Below are 22,338 nucleotides of genomic sequence, written 5' to 3' on the forward strand. Positions count from 1 at the left end.
GGCGGCGGTGCACAAATGCTGCGCAGCTAGCGCCATTCGACGGCCAACACCGCGGTTCCTGGTGTGTCCGCTGTGCCGTGCGTGTGATCATTGCTTGTACAGCCCTCTCGCAGTGTCCGGAGCAAGTATGGTGGGTCTGACACACCGGTGTCAATGTGTTCTTTTTTCCATTTCCAGGAGTGTATTTGTATGAAGTGTAGCCATGTATGGAAGTGAAACATGGACGATAAATATTTTGGACAAGAAGAGAATAGAAGCTTTCGAAATGTGGTGCTACAGAAGAATGCTGAAAATTAGATGGGTAGATCACATAACTAATGAGGAGGTATTGAATAGAATTGGGGAGAAGAGGAGTTTGTGGCACAACTGGACAAGAAGAAGGGATCGGTTGGTAGGACTTGTTCTGAGGCATCAAGGGATCACAAATTTAGCATTGGAGGGCAGCGTGGAGGGTAAAAATCGTAGAGGGAGACCAAGAGATGAATACACTAAGCAGATTCAGAAGGATGTAGGTTGCAGTAAGTACTGGGAGATGAAGAAGATTGCACAGGATAGAGTAGCATGGAGAGCTGCATCAAACCAGTCTCAGGACTGAAAACAACAACAACAAACAACCAGTTAAGCAATTGGCATCTTAGACCTTTAACAACGATGGTTCCTTTAGAACAAGACCCTTCCAATCTCTAATGGGGGAGTGGTAAGAGTCACAATAAAGTTAGACTGTTTATGAGAAGCACAAAATCAACAGTCACGGAAATTTCCTAAGTTACTGTGAGGGTAATTCTACGCAAATAGATTCACAACATGTAACAATCTATACAGATTTTACTACTATGCAACGATATGTCGGCACTATATCTCCAGGGAGTTCTACAAATTTTCAAAGACCTAATTTTTACAAGCCTACTTATACCGGGGAATTTTTGGTATTCGTGGAAAGCCTGGACAAAAATATAGGTCTTTGTACACAGTGGTTTTACAGAAGCTTTTGTATCTCTCTCTGCCAAAAATAAAGAATGCAATCATCAACTCTTCTGTTGGCAAAAATATAGTAAAAGTACAAAGTATATCAATTTTTCGTTAATAACAAAGTAATGAAGAACAGAAATATGGAAGTCCACATTCCCCCCCTTTGTTTTTCATCATCCTGGAGTAATCATTAATGTCAACACAGTCCTTGACATAGAGACTTTGGAGATTGTACAGTTTATTCAGTTAATTATTAGTGTACACAGCTTTTCCAAGAAATATGGTTCAGATCAAATACTGAAATTCCAGATCTGTGTATTAAGTTTTGACTCACAAACCTTACTGGAGGCAGTATTAATACATGGAACAGGATGTTTCACCTGTCCATCAATGCTATACCAGCCTGCTTCATTAGCTGAGCAGTCTAATGCATGGCTTTCCGGGCGGGAAGGAGTGCCTGGTCCCCGGAACGAATCTGACCACTGGACTTGTGTCGAGGTCCGGTAAGCCATCCAGTATGTGGACCGTTTTTAGACGGTTTTCCATCTGCCACGCTGAATGCTGCCGGTTCCCCTAATTCCACCTCAGCTATACTGTCGGCGACTGATGTGGAAACAAGTACACCACCATTACTCTGCCATGCAAACATAAGGGTTACACTCGTCTGGTGTGAGACGTTCCCTGGGGGGAAGGGGGGGGGGTCCACTGGAGGTCGAACCTTACAGTAACCAAGGGTTTAGTGTGGGGCGAAGTGGACTGCGATAGTTGTCGTGGGGTTGTGGACCACTGCGGCTGCGGTGGGGACGGAGCCTCTCCATCATTTCTAGGCTTCCAGTTGACATACAGTACAATACAATGCTATACCTGTTTCGGAGAGCCAGTCCTGACAAAACTCTACCATATGGTGAGCAAAATGTATGAGGCGAAATACCCTCAGACTTCAAGAAGAATATAATAATTCCAATCCCAAAGAAAGCAGGTGTTGACATATGTGAAAACTACCGAACTATCAGATTATTAATGATTCACGGCTGCAAAATAATAACGCGAATTCTTTACAGACGAATGGAAAAAATGGTAGAAGCTGACCTCGGGGAAGATCAGTTTGGATTCCGTAGAAATTTTGGAACACATGAAGCAATACTGACGCTACAACTTATCTTAGAAGCTAGATTAAGAAAAAGCAAATGTACGTTTCTAGCATTTGTAGACTTATAGAAAGCTTTTGACAATGTTGACTGGAATACTCTCTTTCAAATTCTGAAGGTGACAGGAGTAAAATATAAGGAGCGAAAGGCTATTTACAATTTGTACAGAAACCAGACGGCAGTTATAAGAGTCGAGGGACATGAAAGGGAAGCAGTGGTTGGGAAGGGAGTGAGACAGGGTTGTAGCCTCTCGCCGATGTTATTCAATCTGTATATTGAGCAAGCAATAAAGGAAACAAAAGAAAAATTCGGAGTAGGTATTAAAATCCATGGAGAAGAAATAAAAACGTTGAGGTTCGCTGATGACATTGTAATTCTGTCAGAGACAGCAAAGGACTTGGAAGAGCAGCTGAACGGAATGGAAAGTGTCTTGAAAGGAGGATATAAGATGAACATCAACAAAAGCAAAACGAGGGTAATGGAATGTAGTCGAGTTAACTCGGGTGATGCTGAGGGAATTACATTAGGGAATGAGACACTTAAAATAGTATAGGAGTTTCGCTATTTGGGGAGCAAAATAACTGATGATGGTCGAAGTAGAGAGGATATAAAATGTAGACTGGCAATGGCAAGGAAAGCATTTTTGAAGAAGAGAAATTTGTTAACATCGAGTATAGATTTAAGTGTCAGGAAGTCATTTCCGAAAGTATTTGTATGGAGTGTAGCCATGTATGGAAATGAAACATGGACGATAAATACTTTGGTCAAGAAGAGAATAGAAGCTTTCGAAATGTGGTGCTACAGAAGAATGCTGAAGATTAGATGGGTACATTACATAACTTGTGAGGAGGTACTGAGTAGGATTGGGGAGAAGAGGAGTTTGTGGCACAACTTGACTAGAAGAAGGGATCGGTTGGTAGGACATGTTCTGAGCCATCAAGGGATCACAAATTTAGTATTGGAGGGTAGCGTGGAGGGTAAAAATCGTAGAGGGAGACCAAGAGATGAATACACTAAGCAGATTAAGAAGGATGTAGGTTGCAGTAGGTACTGGGAGATGAAGAAGCTTGCACAGGATAGAGTAGCATGGAGAGCTGCATCAATCCAGTCTCAGGGCTGAAGACCACGACAACAACCTGTTTCCGATATTGACATATTAGCAAACAATGTCGTTTACAGTTAAGATGTATCAAGTCATGTCCAGAATACTAAGATAGATGACGAGCTCAAGAACTTATCACATATAATAAAATAGAGTTCAAAGGTGCATTGAATTCAACTCGCTCTCCTACATGTGCGTCTGTCACATGGTAACGTCAAGCATCCCTTCACAAAGTAGCAGCATTCCAGACATTCAAATTTCTAACCACTCTCATCACTCACGGATTCAAACTACTGGATTCTCAGTCTGGTTATAGAGGCGATCTCTGACAATTGGAAATAGGACAACAGACTGACAACACTCATCAGACTCTCGAGAACCAGACAGAAATTTTAAAACATAATGAGGTCTGTTACTACTATCCAACGGAATGCATATCATCCTAGCTTGCAGAACTTAACAACACATCAAGTATCAAACCATTAGATTACTCCTAATTCTACAAAAATGATTGAGAAAATAATAAAAGTTATTTATATGACAATGCAAGACATGAGACGAAATAGCCACATGAAAGAAAAGACATCAGGTTGTTAAGAACAGGCAATTTCAATCTCATTCACTTTAAAACATGAAATCTTTAAAATACAGGCCACTAAATTCTAACAGAGAAAACTTAAAAATGAAATTATACATCAGTCAGCCTGATATACACTGACGCGCCGAAGAAACTGGTATAGGCATGTATTGTTGTTTTTCTGACATGTTCCACATCCTGGAGGACCTCCTCACTACAGATCAATTGGAATGGAAGTAAATCTAATCTAATCTAATCTAATCATGTGTATTCAGATACAGAGATATGTAAACAGGCAGAATATGGCGCTGCAGTCGCCAACGCCTATATAAGACAACAAGTGTCTGGCGCAGTTGTTAGATCGGTTAGTTGGAACGTGGTGAACAATGGGACACAGCATCTCCGAGGTAGCATTGAAGTGAGTACTTTCTCATATGACCGTTTCGATTGTGAATATCAGGAATCTGGTAAAACATCAAATCTCCAACATCACTGCAGCTGGAAAAGATACTGCAGGAATGGGACCAATGACTTCTGAAGAGAATTAGTCAATGTGACAGAAGTGCAAACCTTCCACGGATTGCTGCAGATTTCGATGCTTGGACCATCAACAAGTGGTGGTGTGTGAACTATTCAACGAAACATCATCGATATGGGCTTTCAGTGCTAAAGGCCTACTTTTGTACCCTTGATGACAGTATGACACAAAGCTTTATACCTTGCCTGGGCCCTTCAACACTGACATTGGACTGTTGACGATTGGAAACATGTTGCCTGGTCAGACAAGTCTCGTTTCAAATTGTATCGAGTGGATGGATTTGTACCCCCCCCCCCCCCCCCCCCATGAATCCTGGACCCCGAATGTCAGCAGTGGACTGTTCAAGCTGATGGAGGCTCTATAATGGTGTGGAGCGTGTGCAGTTGGAGAGATATGGGAGCCCTGATATGTCTAGATACTACTCTGACACTTATGTAAGTGTCCTGTCTGACCATCTGCATCCATTCATGTCCATTGTGCATTCCGACAGACGTGGGCAATTCCTTCAGGACACTGCGACACCTCAAACGTCCAGAATTGTTGCATAGTGACTCCAGGAACACTCTTCTGAGTTTAAACACTTCCGCTGACCATCTAACCTCCCAGATATGAAGGATATCTGGGATGCCTTGCAACGTACTGTTCAGAAGAGATCTCCATCCTCTCGTACTCTTACTGATTTATGGACAGCCCTGCTGGATTCATGCATGGTGTCAGTTCCCACCAGCACTACTTCAGACATTAGTCGAGTCCATTCAACGTTGTGTTGCAGCACTTCTGCGTGCTCACAGGGGCCCTACACGATATTAGGAAGGTGTAGCAGTTTCTTTGTACTTCTTATATTCCACAAAACTAGAAAATTTCCCATTAGGAAGGTGTACTTGTTTCTTTGGCTCTTCAGTGCAGTTAGTTTATATGAAATTTGGTTCATGTCATGTGATACTGTTGGAGTAATAAACTACGCTCTTCAGGAAAACCATCTCGATGAGAAGGAGGCATTGCCATTTTAATTAAAAACTCCTACACCACACAAAATAATTGAACTCTCTTCAAGAAATGATGAAGTCAAAATAGTTGTGGTACAGTAGTCTCCACGTATGAAGCTCTGCACCATAGAATTGTGGAGACTGATTGGAAACATCTAATTAATCAAATCAGACTCCGTTTATAGTAAGTGGAGACCTGAATTCTCATCGTGTTGCATTGGGAGGAGACTGGACTGACAGAAATGGTTGTGCTTTGATGAACGTTACAGAAGATTGTAATTTGGTAATCATCAACAATGGATCTCCCATTATGATTTCTTCTCCATTCTGCCGACCTTCTGCTATTGATATAACACTCTACTCACTATGCATCACTAATATTTCTGACTGACATTGGATCCAGTCACTTGCCAATAGAGTTTGATATCAATGTATGAGTTAGAAACTACTGACAGCACATGGAAAATTAAAGAAGCTAATTGGAACTCTAATTGGAACACAGCTAGGTTAACAATTAAACAGTCACTTGAATATTTATCAAATGACATATGGAAGGTAGACGATTATCAAGCATTAACTGACTCTACAGAAACAGCTGCTTGAGTCAGCATTCCACAGGAAACATAGGTCGAGGTCATGAAACAACGTTCCCATCCTTGGTGGAAGCCAACATGTGCAGGAAAGTAGCAAAATGCAGATTACCTCTGTGATAGTATCGTCAGTATTCGACTATAGAGAACTTTCTGGAAGTATGTGGGTTAACAGATTTCTAAAAAAGACTAAAAAGAAAAATTGGATCAAATTCTGATCATCACCCAATGGGTCAACGAGCACAGTGAATATAGGGAATAAGATTATGGCCTTTCCTTCCAGCAAACTGCCTTCACCAAGACCATCTACTAATCTGTGGCTAGAAAATTTTATTGATGCGCTTGCTCCATACTTGAATTTCCTACCTCCAGTGAAATAGATAGCGATCATATATTACTTCTTATAGATTATGTTGATTACTTGATGCTAAAGAAAATGATAGGAAAAGAATGCTTCTGAACATTTATAATCATTTTTGGGTGATACAGGATCTGTTGTTGTCCTGGACAATCCAAGTAATTTTACCAATATAAAACAGGAGAAGATCCTAATTTGTACTCAAACTGTCAACCGGCTGCGTATCACAAAAGCTCCAGAGCATATGATTAAAAACTCCCTGTTAATACCCAACATTCAATATGGATTCGGAAAAGAGAAGGGGATCATAGACAATTCAAATACGCTTACAGCTGCATTATAAGAGAAACAAACAGTAGTTGTGGCGCCTCTCGATGTCAAAAGGGCATATGACTTCGTACATATTCCCCTACTGTTAGATAAATTAGTGTAGCTTGGTGTACCATCTAGTCTGATATATGTGCTTCCTGATCGCTCAAAGAAAAATTTACATTATATTCAGAGGTTTAATGTTCGGAGCCTTTCTAGTTTCCCAGGGTTTGTCACAAGGAATAATTTTAAGTCCCTTACTATATCTATATATACTATGCTATATACTATGCTATCTATGAAAATGCGCATTAAGCTTAAATCTACCAAGAAGAGTGAAGCAAGACAGCTAAGATTCAGAAACAAGGAATCTATTGGCAAATTTGGTGAACTTGTAAGACCAAAACTTCGCAAGATCAGATTTGATAAGGAAGCATCAAAAATATGGGACCAAATGAAGAATGTTGTTTCTTCATCACTTTCGACATCAGAACAATCACAGAGAGCAAAACATTGCTGGATATCGCACGCAGTCCACACGACAGTTAATTGAAGAGAGAAGCCATTTGAAGAAAATTGGTATCCACACTACCCGGGATCAAGACAGATACAAGACCCTGTGCAAAGTAATACAACAGAATTGTAGAAAGGACGAAGGACATTTCATTAATGGTATCTGTAATGATATAGAACAGCATCATAATCACAACCAGGTATGTGATCTCTTCAAGAAAATCAGCAGCATCACCAGTGAATTTAATCCTCACACTTGGGTGGTAGATGACGAGAAGGGTAGCCCTATTGGAGACAATGAAGACGTTGTTGCGAGGCGGAAACAGTACTGTGAAAAGCTGTACTCTAGAATTAACAACAGTACGGACAATCAAGCAGTTGAGGAACTTACTTTGGAACCTACAATTTTACGCAGTGAAATAGAGAATGCAAGTCAACATCTGAAGAATTATAAAGCCCCTGGTGTAGACGATATATCTGGAGAAATGATCAAAGAAATGGGAGAAGAAGGTATTGATTTGTTGCCTTCATTGTGTAAAAGAATATGGGAAACTGGGGAGTGGCCGAATATCAGGTCAAAGTCTTGCTTCATCCCCTTAGACAAGAAAGGGTCTATCAGGAACTGCTTCAACTACCAAACTATTGCCCTCATATCTCACACAAGTAAACTTTTGCTCTACATCCTGTACCAATGTTTGAAGCTGTACATTCAGCCTCATATATCCACAGAACAAACAGGTTTTGTTGAAGGGAAAGGAACTTGTGAACAGATACTCAACATAAGACAAATAACAGAAAAATCACCAGAATTCTATGTTCCTGTTTTCATCTGATTCCTTGACTATAGGAAAGCCTTTGACAGTATTGTCTGGGAAAAGTTGAGGCAGGTGCTTGCAGAGTTCGGTGTCCCACCACACTTGATAGCATTGATCAAAAGTCTAAACAATAATCACTTCGCAGTTGTAAAAACAAGTGCTGGCACATCTGATTCCCTCAGAGTATAGAAAGGAGTGAGACAGGGTTGTGTCCTATCCCCACAACTGTACAACATCTATGCAGAACATGTCATTAGAAAAGCTCTTGATGGTTGGACCAAAGGTATCTCAATTAGTAGGAGAACTATGAGCAACCTCCGTTTTGCTGATGACCTGTGCTTTTAGCCAACAGCGAAGATGAACTTGCTGAGCCACTAACAAGAATAAAGGACATTAGTCTAGTATATGGATTAGACATCAACATCAGCAGGTCCAAACTCATAATAATTGATTGAGAAGAACAGATCCAGTTAAGAGGTCGATTAAAGGAACTGGAAGACGAGCATTCCTTCATGTATCTTGGGTCAACCATCTGCAGCACGGGAAATTGTGAAGATGAGATAAGAAGACAGATCATGCTAGGGCGAGTGAGTATGAAGAAGCTCACCAAGATCTGCTAGAGCAGAGCCATAACAATTAGCACAAAGGTCTGGCTAGTTGTAACAGTTGCGTTTTCTGTCTTCTTTTATGGTTGCGAAACATAGACGCTCAAAGCCAGAGACAAACAGCGCATTGATGAGTTTGAGCTTTGAAGAAGAACAGATGTATCCATTACTGAACAATTCGATATCTCTAGACGCCATTCTCTTCGAGTCACCGAAAAATTCACCAGTTCTTTGGCCACATTTTGAGAAGAGATAGAGAAAATCTATAAAAATAATTTTGCAAGAAAAGATCTAGGGCACAAGACCAAGAGGAAGGGGAGCGAGCAGATGGATAGATCAAATCAAGAAGATCTCCAGTCTACCTCTTCAGCAGGCACTAAGAGAAGCTGACAACCGTCCGGGATGGAGACGCTTGGTTCATGGGGTCACGACGCTCAGCAATGAGCACAACGACTTATGATGATGACTATATCCCCTTAATGCACACAATTAAGAACATTCAGTTCCTCTGCCTTCCGAAAATTTTACAATATTTGGATGATATCTGTCTATATGCCACAGCAGGCTTATATTTTTAAGCCAAATCGAATCTGCTCACATCTATAACTCACATAGAGAGATGGACCTCTACTAATGATACCAAGATTTCGGCAAAGAAATCGGTGATCGTCCTATTTTCTAAAACCAATTAATGTTAAGGCAGATGACCAAATTCAGTTTGGGAGTTACACCTCCACAATTCAATCTCATGATGGATTCCTGGATGGGATTTTTGACATCAATAGGTCTGGGGCCCTCATGTTCGACTTTGATTATTAAATGCATAGAAGGTATAAATATAACTCGCTCACTAGTCTGTGTCTCCTTCACAATACGTACTCAGGCATTATTAGATCTTGGACTGATTATGACTGTGTGCTACAGCACACTGGTGCACAGATTCTCCTACAATTCAGAGCCTTCGTACTTGCCTTGGAGCTATATGATATACACTTAGAAATGCACTGTTAGTGCAGGAGGGTATTAGTGCAGGGGGGGGGGGGGCAGGGGGAGGGGAACGCCCCTTAAAATTCTACAATAAATGCTTGCTGACAAATTTTATATTCAAAGCATGGCATTTACGTACAGCTCAGCCTATAACAATTAGGAAAGCTTTCACCATATTAAGACGGCTTCTAACAGAAGAATTAAAAATCCAGTCATGTGCTCTAGTTTCAACACATGGTATCTAATCACTTCAGACATTAAACATTCCAATCTTTTACCAGTGTTTGAGTACGATCTAGATGTACTCAGCTTTCAAGTACCAGTATGTTATTTTAAACTGATTGCTTGGGATAATACATTTAATAAACTCAGCTTTAACTTCTACATTACAAAAAATGGCCAGAATTTATTTATCTTTATACTGTAGGACCAGAAAGGTAGATTAAACTGGACGTGCTTCCCAGCTTCAAGTCCAAGAGATAAACAAATTTCCCAAGACAGCTTCTATATTCGCGGAGGAGATGGTGGCAATTTTAGAGGCCCTCGAATTTATATTTTCAGCTTCACTCTCTAAGATTTTAATTGTAACGCATTACTGCTTAAAAAGATCGAGCATCGGTGCTAGAATAAATAAACTAACCGATAATTTCCGGATGTGATTAAGGAAATTAATCGATGTTATAAGAAAGGACAAATTATTAATCTTGTGGGGGGTCCATTCTCATGAAGGTGCAAAATTCAACGAGGAGGTGGATATCTTAGGTAAACAAGTCATATCATTAAGCAATGTTCTTGACTAAAAACATCGAATACGGTTTATATGCATGACGTCAACCATCTTACTCTACTCCAATGGCAAGAGAAGTGGAATGAATCAGCACCAGAAAGGTAGTCATTACTCATTGCTACAACCTGGAGTCATCTGCATACCGTGCTCCAGAAGGGCTAAATTGAACCGCTTCACGACATCACCCATAATTCGTCTTCGATTCGACCATGCTTCCTTCCCACTTCAAGTAAAACGAATTGACATTTACAGTTCTCTTGCATGTGATTGTAACTCCGAGACAATCATGGATGTAAATCACATCCTCTTTTCTTGTACGAGATATGACAACGAATGGAAGGAGTTCATTAAATCGATACAGTCATTGGGTATCAGCTTCCTGTATCAACTGTTCAGGTATTATCTCCTGAAGACATTTGTCTACATAAACTAATTGGTAATTTCATTAAGAAAATTGGAATAAGTCAATGTGACTGGAATAGGCTGAAGTAAACTTTACTTCACATTACCGATATGATCCTTTATATTTTATGAGACATTCGTTATTGTTGATTCTTTTCTAAAAATTGTAAATTTGGGCTTAATAGTGAAGATTCTCTATGGTATGTTTCCTATCGACTTTGGTTATCGAACTGCAGTACTGTTTACAAACAATAGCCGTGTCAGAAAAGGCAGTGATAAGGTTGTTGAACTGTTTAATGTTGTAGCTGTCGGACCGCGAACGTGAGGTGTATCCGTGCCTACTTGTTATTTAAAAATGTCGAATATTCATGCACTTCCTCTCTTATTTCTAAATTTAGGAGGAGAAATGATTTACATACTGGAACAGCGACTACATGCTCAACAAATTCCGCAAGACAAATCAGTGAAAGGCGAGTTCCATAGTTTTAAATTTTTTACAGTGATACAAAAGAGTTTGTTGACGTATTCAGCTAGGCAGCTCTCAGGCAAAAAGCAGAACTTCGGTACAAATTTATAGGGAGATTTTATAACAAAGGGAATATGTAGTGCCACTGTAGTGTTAATAATGTAATATCTTGCTCTGGTCTGACTATTGACATCAGGGTATCAGTACATATATTTGTGGGTGATGTAAGAATATTATCCAAAGCGCTTTCAGACTATATCTCTGGAGTTTACACACCACTGTTAAGTGCATGGCAGAGGGTACTTCTCATTGTACGATGTACTGGCGTTTGTTCCCTTTCTATTCGCGTTTGGAATGCAGAGATAATGCCTCTGTGCATGGTGTAATTGGTCTAAATCTCTTTTTCGTGGTCCTTGTATGAGTGAAACATGAAGGATTGTAGTATATTCTTAGATTCCTCACTTAATGGTGATTCTTAAGAGTTTGTGAATAATCTTCTCCAGATTATTTGTATCCGTCTTCAAGCATATGGCAGTTTATGATTTTCATTATTTCTGAAAAGTTCATCATTGACTCAAACAAAACTATGCCCATTCATGCTACCCTTCAATGTGTACAAGATACGTAGTGGACCCCTCCACCCCCCTAGCATTTTTCAATATGCTGTGGACGTCTTTGTTACAGTCAATTTGTTACCACAACCAGATTTTCTGCTTTAAAATTCGTTGGCTTTGCCAATTCGTAACTATATTGCCACCTTCCAACCTAACCTAGACCTCGGGCTGTGCTACAGATCAGTCTGTCACCACAACCAAGATGTGGAAGGGAGGGGTGGTGTCCAGTACGTAACTTGTCCCACTTTTGTCACCAGAACCAGTATTTCATGGAGTAGGAGAGTTCAATACATAACTTCAACCACAGTCAGAGTCTCCTATAAGTTCTGTTTGGTATGTGTCCCACACACTTACACAATATTATAAGATGGGACACAAGAGTGTTTTGTGAGAAGACAGTGAAGGAGCATTTTCCCCAGTATCCTACCAATGCCAGCAGCTACACCTGCATCTCAGCATCTGTAATCATTCTATTTGATGTTCCTACAAATTGTTATATTCATGTAATTGTATGGTTCCAACAACTACGTGATATTGAAGTCATGGGATATCTTTTTTCATTTTGTGATGTGTACAAGTTTAAATTTTGAACATTTAAACAAAGCTGCCAATCGTTTCCCCACTTTGAAATGTCGACACACCTGTTCATTTTTCCAGCTTTTTTTTCTTTTCTTTTTCCTTCCAAGGGGTGTAAGATATATTATGGTAGCTAATTCTCTCACTATTCTGCACAGAATCTGGCAGGGTTTCCATTCAGCCCTAGAGTTTTCTTTAGCTAATTTTAGTGATTTGAACTGTTTCTCAATGCGATATGATGGCCGCTTAAGCAAGCATTTCTCGTGCCTCTTGCTTTTAGATGTTGATTGTAGCAATGCAACTACACTGAATTTGAAGCCCTTATAACCTCTCCTAGTGTCAAGAAGCTGTAATGTAGCTAACAGCCTCTCCCTGCAGCTTACATCTTCTCTCAAGACTGTATCCTGTTTTTCTTTTTCCTTTTTTTTTTTTTTCAAATAAGGAGTGATGATGATCCACATCTCTCAAAAGTATGTTTCACCCATTATTAGAAAATTCCAAAAATCATTAAATGCTCCTTAAGGAGCAGAAAGTGGGTGAATTTTTTGTCTTTGTATCAACCACTTCTTTGACTGCAGCTTCTCCTCAGTATCTTTTTTTTTTAATTTTTATGTGCTGCCACCTTGTTAACTCTAAAACAGCCAAGGCAAAACTCAGTTTTTGTGTCTGTGAAATACAAAGTGGCATCTCGAAGTGAAGCCCCAGTGAATGTAAGACAAACGATTTGCGAGCAGCAGTACTAATGGGCTGCCACTGTAATAGCTGAATGCTGTTCATCAGGCAGTGTGGAGGCTGCCATGAAATTAGTTGATCAGCTGATAAATCAGTGCATGTGTAGGGCCCTTTATTATTGCACTAAATAATAGAGATTGTCTCGACAAAGAACCTCCCATCTTCTCATGGTTGCAGGCTGATTGTTTGTGGACTGCAAAGATTCACATAAAGTGAAAAAGATGATACCATGTTGTCACAATACCCATTAGCTCAACATTAAACAAATAATGAGATACATTTGTGTAAATATATTGAAGCATAATTATCATACATACAATCTTCTTTTTTCTTGTGCGTTAGTGCCGCACCTATGTGGGGTTGGCATGGTTAGTACTGGATTTGACGTGGTTAATTTAAGGGGTAGCTGGATGCCCTTCCAGTTGCCACCCCGTCTGCGTGTAGTGTTATTTATGTGAAAGAGTGTGAACAGTAATTGTGAATCATGTAACTGAAGCGAGACTTGGGTACCAGCCTGTTATTCACCTACTGGGATGTTGGAAACCGCCTAAAAACCACATCCAGGCTGGCCAGAAAATTTGGCCCTCGTCGTTGATGCACCGGGCGGATTCAGTCCGGATCCAGCAGACAGGCCCAAATCCTGGAAGCAGTGTGCTAAAATGTGCGGCCATTCAGTCTGGCAATTATCATAATTGCTACAAAATATAAAAATGTATGTATTTACCTGTCATCACCCAAGTGTAAATGACAGTATTGTTATTGGCAGTATACTGCATAGATATGCAAAATCTCAGAACAAATGTATTCAGTCAGAATAATTTAGTTCCTTTCACCACATGAGACCTCTAAAATTTGATGGATATGTATAGTGCATATGGACAACTCACAGTTAAACAAGGAAATCTTTGTATCATAAATGGCACCTAAAAACTGAAGTTTGATGGCTAGCCAATGCACAAAAGGATCACACTGAAGTTGCTGTTGTCTCATGGGCGACTATATGGTCTACATACAGGCAGAAGGAAAGGAGCCTGAAATTCAGAAACACTTGGAAATTAGAAAGGTGAATGACCATAGTGAAAGAGGAGAGAAAATTTGGGAAGATAATAACAACAAGCAGACTAAAGCTAACTAATGGCTCTTTATGCTCATTAAAGACTGAAACAAAATAATAATAATTATTTACCTACCCATGTTCTTCATGCAATTATGTGTGTCTTGATGGGCATTACATTTTGTTGATACACATCATCATCGTCATCAGATGAGACTGATGTACTGAACTGTCATGGGAACTGCTGCTTCATTTATCCTGCCCCCTATCCCCACCTCATGCCCCCATGTGGTCCAGCTGGTGGAGCTCCATCATGCTGTGACTTCTTGTGGTTGAATTACCAATGTCTGATGTCTCCTTTGTCACCAGAGAGTGCATCAAAGAAGTGCTACTTTTATTTTTATGGTCGCAAGTTCTGTTCCCTGTGCGCAGATGCCATTGCTCCTATAGTGATTTGAGCATAGGGCCTTGCTTGTTTGATAACCAGTGCCCTGTTTATCAGGTTTCTCCCAGCTTGATTGTAGTCACCTCTTTAATAGTACTTTCCCAAACCCTTGTAATCTGCTCCAGGATTTCATCTCACCACACTTCACAGAGTGTTTGTATTCCGGACGGCGTTCAGCTACTGCAGGTTTACTGGGTTGTCCCAGCCTAGTGTGGCACTGGCGTTTCACACATCAAACTTCCACTGTTCTGGTTAGTTGGCCAATGTACGACACGACACATTCACAAAAGATGATGATGATGCCTGGCTTTTGTAAGCCTAAGTTGTCCTTTATACTCATAAGTAGACTGCTTGTCTTGGTGACTGGGGATGCCACACATTTTGATGTCAAACTTATTTAGCATTCTACTGATCTTTGGAGAAACTGTCTCTACATAGGGCATGCACGCCAAATTTTTGTGTTTGTCCTCTTCTGTTTCTTCTTTTTGCTTGGGAACGGACTGACATAGTGCACATTACATTTGGGTCATGGAGTAGCCACTTTCTTGGAAGACCTCCCAGAAGTGTTGAAGTATAGAGGCCAGACTCGTATCAACTGATAGGGTACATGTCCTATGTATCAAGGTATTCAACACACAACTCTTTTGTCCATCTTTCTCCAGTTTCATGGTGAATTCGGTGTTAGGGTGGTGTGAGTTCACATGAAGAAGAACTCGTTGAGCTTCCCCACTTCAGGGAGCCATATCGCAAACATTTTATCCACATACTGAAAGAAACATGGTTGTTTGTAAGTGGATAAAACCAAGGCAGTTTCCTCAAAGCATTTTCCAAATAGTTTTGCCACCAGTGGGGCTAGTGAAAGACCTGTGTTTGTTCATAATATTATCCTTTGCACAAGAAGCAGGTAGACGTTAATACAAGCCGGAACAAATCCTTCACCATAGGGCCGAACTTTCTGCTTATTAGTTCTATCAAATCTTTTAGTGGAACTCTGGTGAACAAAGAAACTGTACCATAACTGACCATATTATCCAAAAGATTTTGGTCCTGGAAAACAAGCACTCCATGAAATATGACGAGGTGAAAATACTCGCACCACCTCTTGTGTTCTGGGGCAGTCAAGGAGGCAACTGAAATTAAGCTGGGGGGGGGGGGGGGGACACCCTCATCAATAGAGATGCTGTCTGGCAACTCAGCAAGGCATGGGACCTCATGCTTAAAGCACTGAAGAGTCAATGATTCCTGCTGCATGCAGTGAACAAAGTCTGCGACAGTGAAGGTGGCTCTTCCTTGGCATATCCCCTTGTGATGGAAGTGTGTGCTCAGGTGCAGACCTGGGCACAGGCAACCCAAAGGAGCCATAGCGGCTGGACCACAGGGGGTAAGTGATGGAGTTATGGGGCAGTTATAAAGGGTGGAGCAGCTCCTGCAGCAGCTCAGTATCTCAGGAGCACCTGGGAATATCCAGGAGGTATTTCAGTGAAATATTGTGCTACCCAGACACGACCATTTAGTGAAAAATCTGGGAAGATTCAAATCATCAATAATTTGTGTTTTCAAAGTTTATGAATTGACTCAATATTTGTCTGTGAGTGATGACTTATGTACATATAAAAATGATAGGTTCTTGACAGAAGTGTAGCTTTTTTTATTATAGCATTATGGGAGGACTTGTTTATTGTCCCTCTCAAATTCATGTGATTCTTTTATTTTTTGACAATATTATGAAAAGAATAAATTACTATTCATCGTATAATGGAGATACTGAGTCGCAGATAGGCACAACAAAAAGACTGTCAAACAAGTAAGCTTTCGGTGGAAAAGGCCTTCATCGAAATCTCTCTCTCTCTCTCTCTCTCTCTCTCTCTCTCTCTCTCTCTCTCTCTTTCTTTCTTTCTTTCTCACACACACACGCGGGTGCGGACTGTCTCCACTATGTGATGAGTAGTAATCTGCCCATTTCATAATATTGTCATTATTACATCCTGGATTTTCCATTGTTTGTTTTTTATTTTTCCTTTTCTTAGTAAGATACTCTAACTATCATCACTCATAACATCATTCTACTCCATTTTTATCTTCTGAATAATTAAATGAATGACATCAGTCTTTTTAACAGCAGATTATCCAGGGTTAATATTGATGATGGTTAGGAGGCTTGGCTGTCTGCTTAGGTTAGCCTTAGGAGGTTGCCTTTCTTATTCTCCTAAGTACAGACATTGCCAAGTATGATCAAAGACCACTGATGTGTGACAATTGTGTCATACTATAACAATTTTAATTGCCATTCATCATGTTTGTCTTCCGTGTCTCACTGTGGGCATCTCCATGATGACAAGAAAGACTGTAGATTGACCCAAACATCTGAAAGAAGCTGGGCAGGCAACATGGCAGTGATATGGAAGGTCAGCTCTCACTGAAAGGCAGCTCTCTTCCCCATTCTAGATGTTGGGATTGCCAGATGTGGGAATAGCCACACTATTATTGCTTGTGAGAAAAGGCTTCTTCGTTCAGTTTAATAAATGCAAACACACTATTCATCAGTCATCGTTACCAAATTAAGGTAACAGATTTCACCTTAAGACTGTGTAATTTATATATCTGAGTGGTGTATGTTGTGTTGGACTTCTCCGACAGAAGAGGCATCATTCATGATGATGCAGCTGGTACATTCATGTAAACATGAAGTGTAGGAAGTGGAAAGAGAAGAAAAGGGAAAGGATGGGTGACAGATCTTGACAGCTAGCAGTACTGGACATTGTTATAATGCAATGACGAAAGTTGAAAGTTTGTGCCAGACTGGGACTCAAACCCATATTTACCAGCTTGGCTGCTTCGGCCATCCGGATACCATCTCCAACTGGTTCAAATATTCATCTTACCGCATACTGGAATCCAGTGTCTCTCGTCCATTAAACAATCTACTTGCATATCCTGATTGCTGTACGAGTTCAGACGACATTTATGCATTCACACTGAAACTCCTATGGGAATGAAGATTTCCCAGTAGAGAGATGAGGGACATTGCATTGCAGTATATGATAAATTGGAAATTTGAGTCGGTCAGGGACTGTGTCCGGATAGCTGAAGTGGTTAAGGCAACCACTCGTGAAAAGTGGAAGTCCTGGTTCAATTCTCGACCTGACAAATTTTCATCTTTCACTATTGCATTTCCGCAATGCTCTGTGTAGAGAACTGTTATTATTTCCCACCTATCCTTTCCCTTTCCTTCTCTTTCCCCTTCTTACATTCCATGTTTACATTGTGTAATTTATCTTGCAAATCTGAGCATTGTGACACTAACAAGAATAGTTTAATCATTTCAGCAACGTATTAAATAACTTAAGTGAAAACTACCTTCTTAAAATTAATTTTTTCTCTACCTGCAATTTTCTTCTTCATGTCAATGAGTAGGCTCCTTGCCTGTTTTGATCTCTGTCCAGTCTGCTTCTCCAGTGTCTTTCGGGATCTCATTTTCCTTGTGATTTGCAGTTCAATACTTGTTTTGTTACTCATCCTTCTGATGTGCTATCAATACATTTTGTTTTATTAATTCAGTAACTGAATAAATTCCCAACTTGGCTCTGGTGTCTTCATTTCTTATCTGAGCTCTCAGACTGCAACCTTTTGTGCCTCTTATAAATTTTATTTCAGTAGCCTTTATACATTTTTCTTCTTGGTTTCATATTATCCATGACTCTGAGCCATTGTCAAAGCAGGTGTAGCCATTACTTTATAAAATATTATTTTTATTACTTTCCACATTTTGCTGTGGAGTATTGTGTGTATTTTATCTGATATTTATTTAAATTTAATTATTTACTTAAAATATCTAACTGGAAATTGTGCTGAATTAATTGTTAATTAAGAAGAAATTTCACGCACTATAATTTTATATACTGCTGAAATCCCAACAGGTGTTCATTGTTTCTTTGTTTTCAAATCCATAACTTATATAATATTAGTGAATGAGTGGCCAGTATGCCAACTTCTCACATACCACTTTGAGGTCATTCCGAATGAGAATGAGTTTTATCAGAAAAAACAAGCCTGTGACATACATTATTGAACCAGATCAGAGTACCTTAAAGTACTATGCAGAATTTTCACTGTATTACATCACAATATTGGTCCATTTTAATGTTACACATCAAATGTAATTTGTTACTTCATTAACTCATTTTTGTGACCTCAACACCTAATTAACATGCAGAACAGTTGAACATAGAACCTAAGAGCCATATACACTCCAATATCTATTGCTGTCTATTACATCCATGAATCTCTATTCTCTGAAGGAAGTGTACTTTGTCTAAGGAAGCTATTCCAAATAGGACTAACAGGTGATACTAAATATACACAGAGAGTGGCAGCACACATGGTCCCATGTTTGAGAAAAGCATATTTGTGCTGTCAGCTGTACAATTGTATGTTTATTGTCTGCTGATTTTGATTATTATGATAATCCCCACAGGAGAAAAATAGTGTACATCAATGGTTCAAACATTTTCATCGTATATGAGCCAACCAAATGTGAAACATATGCAATTGTCATAATAGTCTATCTTAACGTAGTCCATACAAACGTGCTGTGCCTTGACACAGTTACAGTAAGGCACACTTGGTGATAACTCCACAGTTAATAATAATAATAATAATAATAATTTTTTTTTTGCAAATTATCTGACAGATGTAAACAGTCATGTACGAAAAGGTCACAGATTTGTCTGACCCGTGGGAAAACATCACAGAGATGCTGAAACCTGAACTGGCAGGCACTTCAAGAAAGATACCAATACCCCACTAAAGCCTACTTAGAAAATTCCGTGAACAAATATTAAGTGATGAATCTACCAACATACTTCAATCCTCTGTGTATCACTCCCATGGGTACCACAAAGACAAGTTTAGATGAAAATCTAAGTAGATGTGAGAGATGCATAATTTGAAAATATTATTTAAAAATTTCTTCCTGAAACTGCTCTTGAAAATTTATTCCCAAAGTGCCTGGCCAAGTATTTGGATTTGCTGAACAATGCTATCTCGAAACCTGTATTTATTTTCAACTGAATTTAAGTATCTTTGGCTTTTTTTCTGCAGTTATTTTCAGTGATTAAATTTATGACTGTAGTCAGTAAATTCAAATGAATTTTGTTTTGCTATTTTCAGTGTAGACCATTATGGTACTTGCTGCAATTGCTAATTATGCTCAATATGTAAGAAATGTGCATATTGTTTTATCCCTGTTCTATTCTGCAATCATTAAAAATATGTTTGATTTAAATATACCAGTCAAGAACTGCTTTAAATCATACACAAATACTGATATCATTTGGCCACTTTGCCTGCCTCTTGTCTTTATAAATGCTCTGTAAGGCTACTTGATGTAATAAATTATGCTGAGGCTCTTGGGCAGTTCTTTGTATGCTGTTACTGAAACTTCACAATATTTCAAGCACTTGGCAGTGATCTTCTGCCAGCAGTGAACATTGTCACCTGAAGGTGTTGAACACGTACTTTCTGCCAGATTATTGTGGAGTTTCAGGCTTGCCACCTGAGTCTCAGCAGCAATTCTTTCATGCTGAGGAAAAAATAACACATCTCTTTGAAACTTGGGGTTTTTCTTTTTCAGTTCTGACTGACATTGTAACTGTGATGCTGAATGAAAGGTTTCTGCAAGAACTCTTCAAGCCACAGGAAATTTATAACAAGCAAGCATTAAAGAAACTATTTGAAGACCTTGCACATGCTTCAATAATGCGTTTAAATACAGCGAGCATGGATAAATTGTATGATTTAATGACAATGGTTTTCAAGTACCAAGTTTTTATGGCATCTCATCCTCATGACCTAATTCTTATCACACTTAATCATTTAGATGCCATATGGAACTATGTGAGAGTGCCATCAGTGCATAAGCAGATTGTTATCGTACATAAAATGATAATGCAAGTTAGTTGAATTATTTTTCAGTATTATTTTTATGCTGCACAGTTCACTATATGTAAAACAATTTTTATGCACTGCTTCTTCCGCACTTGTTTCAGTTTCACCATAAACACAATGTCCCAGTAACTGGAAAATTTAAAGGTATGTAAAATCCTCAGATAAGGGACAGGGATGAGACTATAGATGTGAGTTACGTGACTTGTTCTAGTTCTTTTTTCCTCACTGTAAATGAGTGCTGTTTCTTATTGCCCATTGTTTGGAAATCTACATCAGTAAAAGTGCAAAAACAACAATTAAAAACAAAGTAACAGAAGAGACACAGCTGACAATTAGAGCAAACTAAAGGAAACTGATGAATATCTGGCTTTCGGAATCTTTGACAGATGAGAGAATTCTGGAATCTGTATGCCGAATCTGTATGCCAGGAAAGCCATTGATTGATGTTGTTCTTGCAGATATTGGTTAACAATAATAGTACCATTCATTAAAGTTGTGCCATGCAGAAAATTCAGCCACCCTGTTGGGTGAATGGGGGAATAATTAAAACATTATATTGGTGTTCTGAAATTGTGCTGACATTCTAGGATTAGGCTCTCCATGTGATCTACCAACTAAGTTGGAACCACTGTGTCACTTTGTACATGGGCATGATAGCTAACAAGCTGTCTGCACAACTGTCCCCTTCCCTACTCCCTCTCAAGTACTTTGGACATCTATCCTGCCAACAGACCTACCAGTCCTTCCCCTTCCGCCCCCCTCCCCCCCCCCCCCTTTTCACTAGCACAGGCTGGTGACAATGCACCTAACAGCCCTATCCAAGTCTTTGCACACTCTGCCTCCTTTTTACTGTCATCACCCATTCCAGCAGTTTGCTGCTCCATCAGACACAGTCACAGTTGGACTGTTGCACACTGAGAGAGTGACCAAGTCTGTGTAAATTGTGCTTGTGTGAATGTATGTGTGTTTTCTACTGCAGGAGAAGAACTTTATCTGAAAGCTTTAATATTTAAGCAGTGTTTTTCATTGTGCCTATTTGTGACTCAACATCTTCTCTGTATGTTAAGTAGCAATCTTTTCTTTCCCTATTGTTATTGTTACATCATGGACTTTTTATTGTTAGATTAAACTGTGAAATTTCATGTAATTGAGGGAATAGTAACTATCTGCTAATTTTATTATGTTCTTTTTAATTTGTGCTAGCACAAATATGGTTATAGCACTTTAGAGCTATGTAGTTATTAATAGAATGTGTAGAATTGGTTTGTGACTGCTGTCACCATTTAGAAATGTATAACTTGACTTGTTCCACAACCATGAAGGTTCCTCTTCTGATGGGGACTACAGAACATGATAACTGATGGAGTGATAGCACCTCTTCCCAACTAGCTTCACAATGCGGCAATAGTTTCACAGAACTCTGTGCTCTAAATTCACATCCAGTTGACACAATTTTATTGGTTGTTGCTAAGGTTTGCCTTTTCGTCCAGAAATCTAAGTGATGACACTTTTCCATCTTCAGTTCCTTATATAATTGAGCTCAGAAGATTGGAATACCAATCAGTAATTATTTGATTTAATCACAGGTAGTTATGCCACAGTAACTGCTCAACACTTTGTAAGGCCAATGGGCATAGAGTACTGCATACTTATTATTTTGATCGAGTTGGATAATTCCATGGAAAACGAAGGTTTTATTATGTCTGTAACACTTCTTTTTTCTTTGTTTAGTGGCAAATCAATACGGCTGGCATCATGAAACCTTTACTGTATACTTTTTGTATTTAGATCTGTCTGATTTTTTTCTTTTTAATACTTC

The 22,338-nt window shown here is 39.4% G+C and overlaps 1 protein-coding gene across 1 annotated transcript in view; it reads left to right on the top strand.

Moving 5' to 3' along the window:
- Positions 1-10,948: 10,948 nt before the first annotated feature.
- The window catches only part of LOC124596060 (protein OSCP1), a 35,738-nt gene continuing 24,348 nt past the window's right edge, over positions 10,949-22,338 (top strand). Inside the window, exons 1-2 of the mRNA XM_047135036.1 lie at positions 10,949-11,156; positions 20,206-20,525. Coding sequence (XP_046990992.1) covers positions 11,042-11,156; positions 20,206-20,525 — 435 coding nt within the window. The 5' untranslated portion in view covers positions 10,949-11,041. The remainder of the gene's footprint in view (positions 11,157-20,205; positions 20,526-22,338) is intronic.

This window comes from Schistocerca americana, chromosome 2, assembly GCF_021461395.2.
Source record: "Schistocerca americana isolate TAMUIC-IGC-003095 chromosome 2, iqSchAmer2.1, whole genome shotgun sequence".
Lineage (NCBI taxonomy): Eukaryota > Metazoa > Arthropoda > Insecta > Orthoptera > Acrididae > Schistocerca > Schistocerca americana.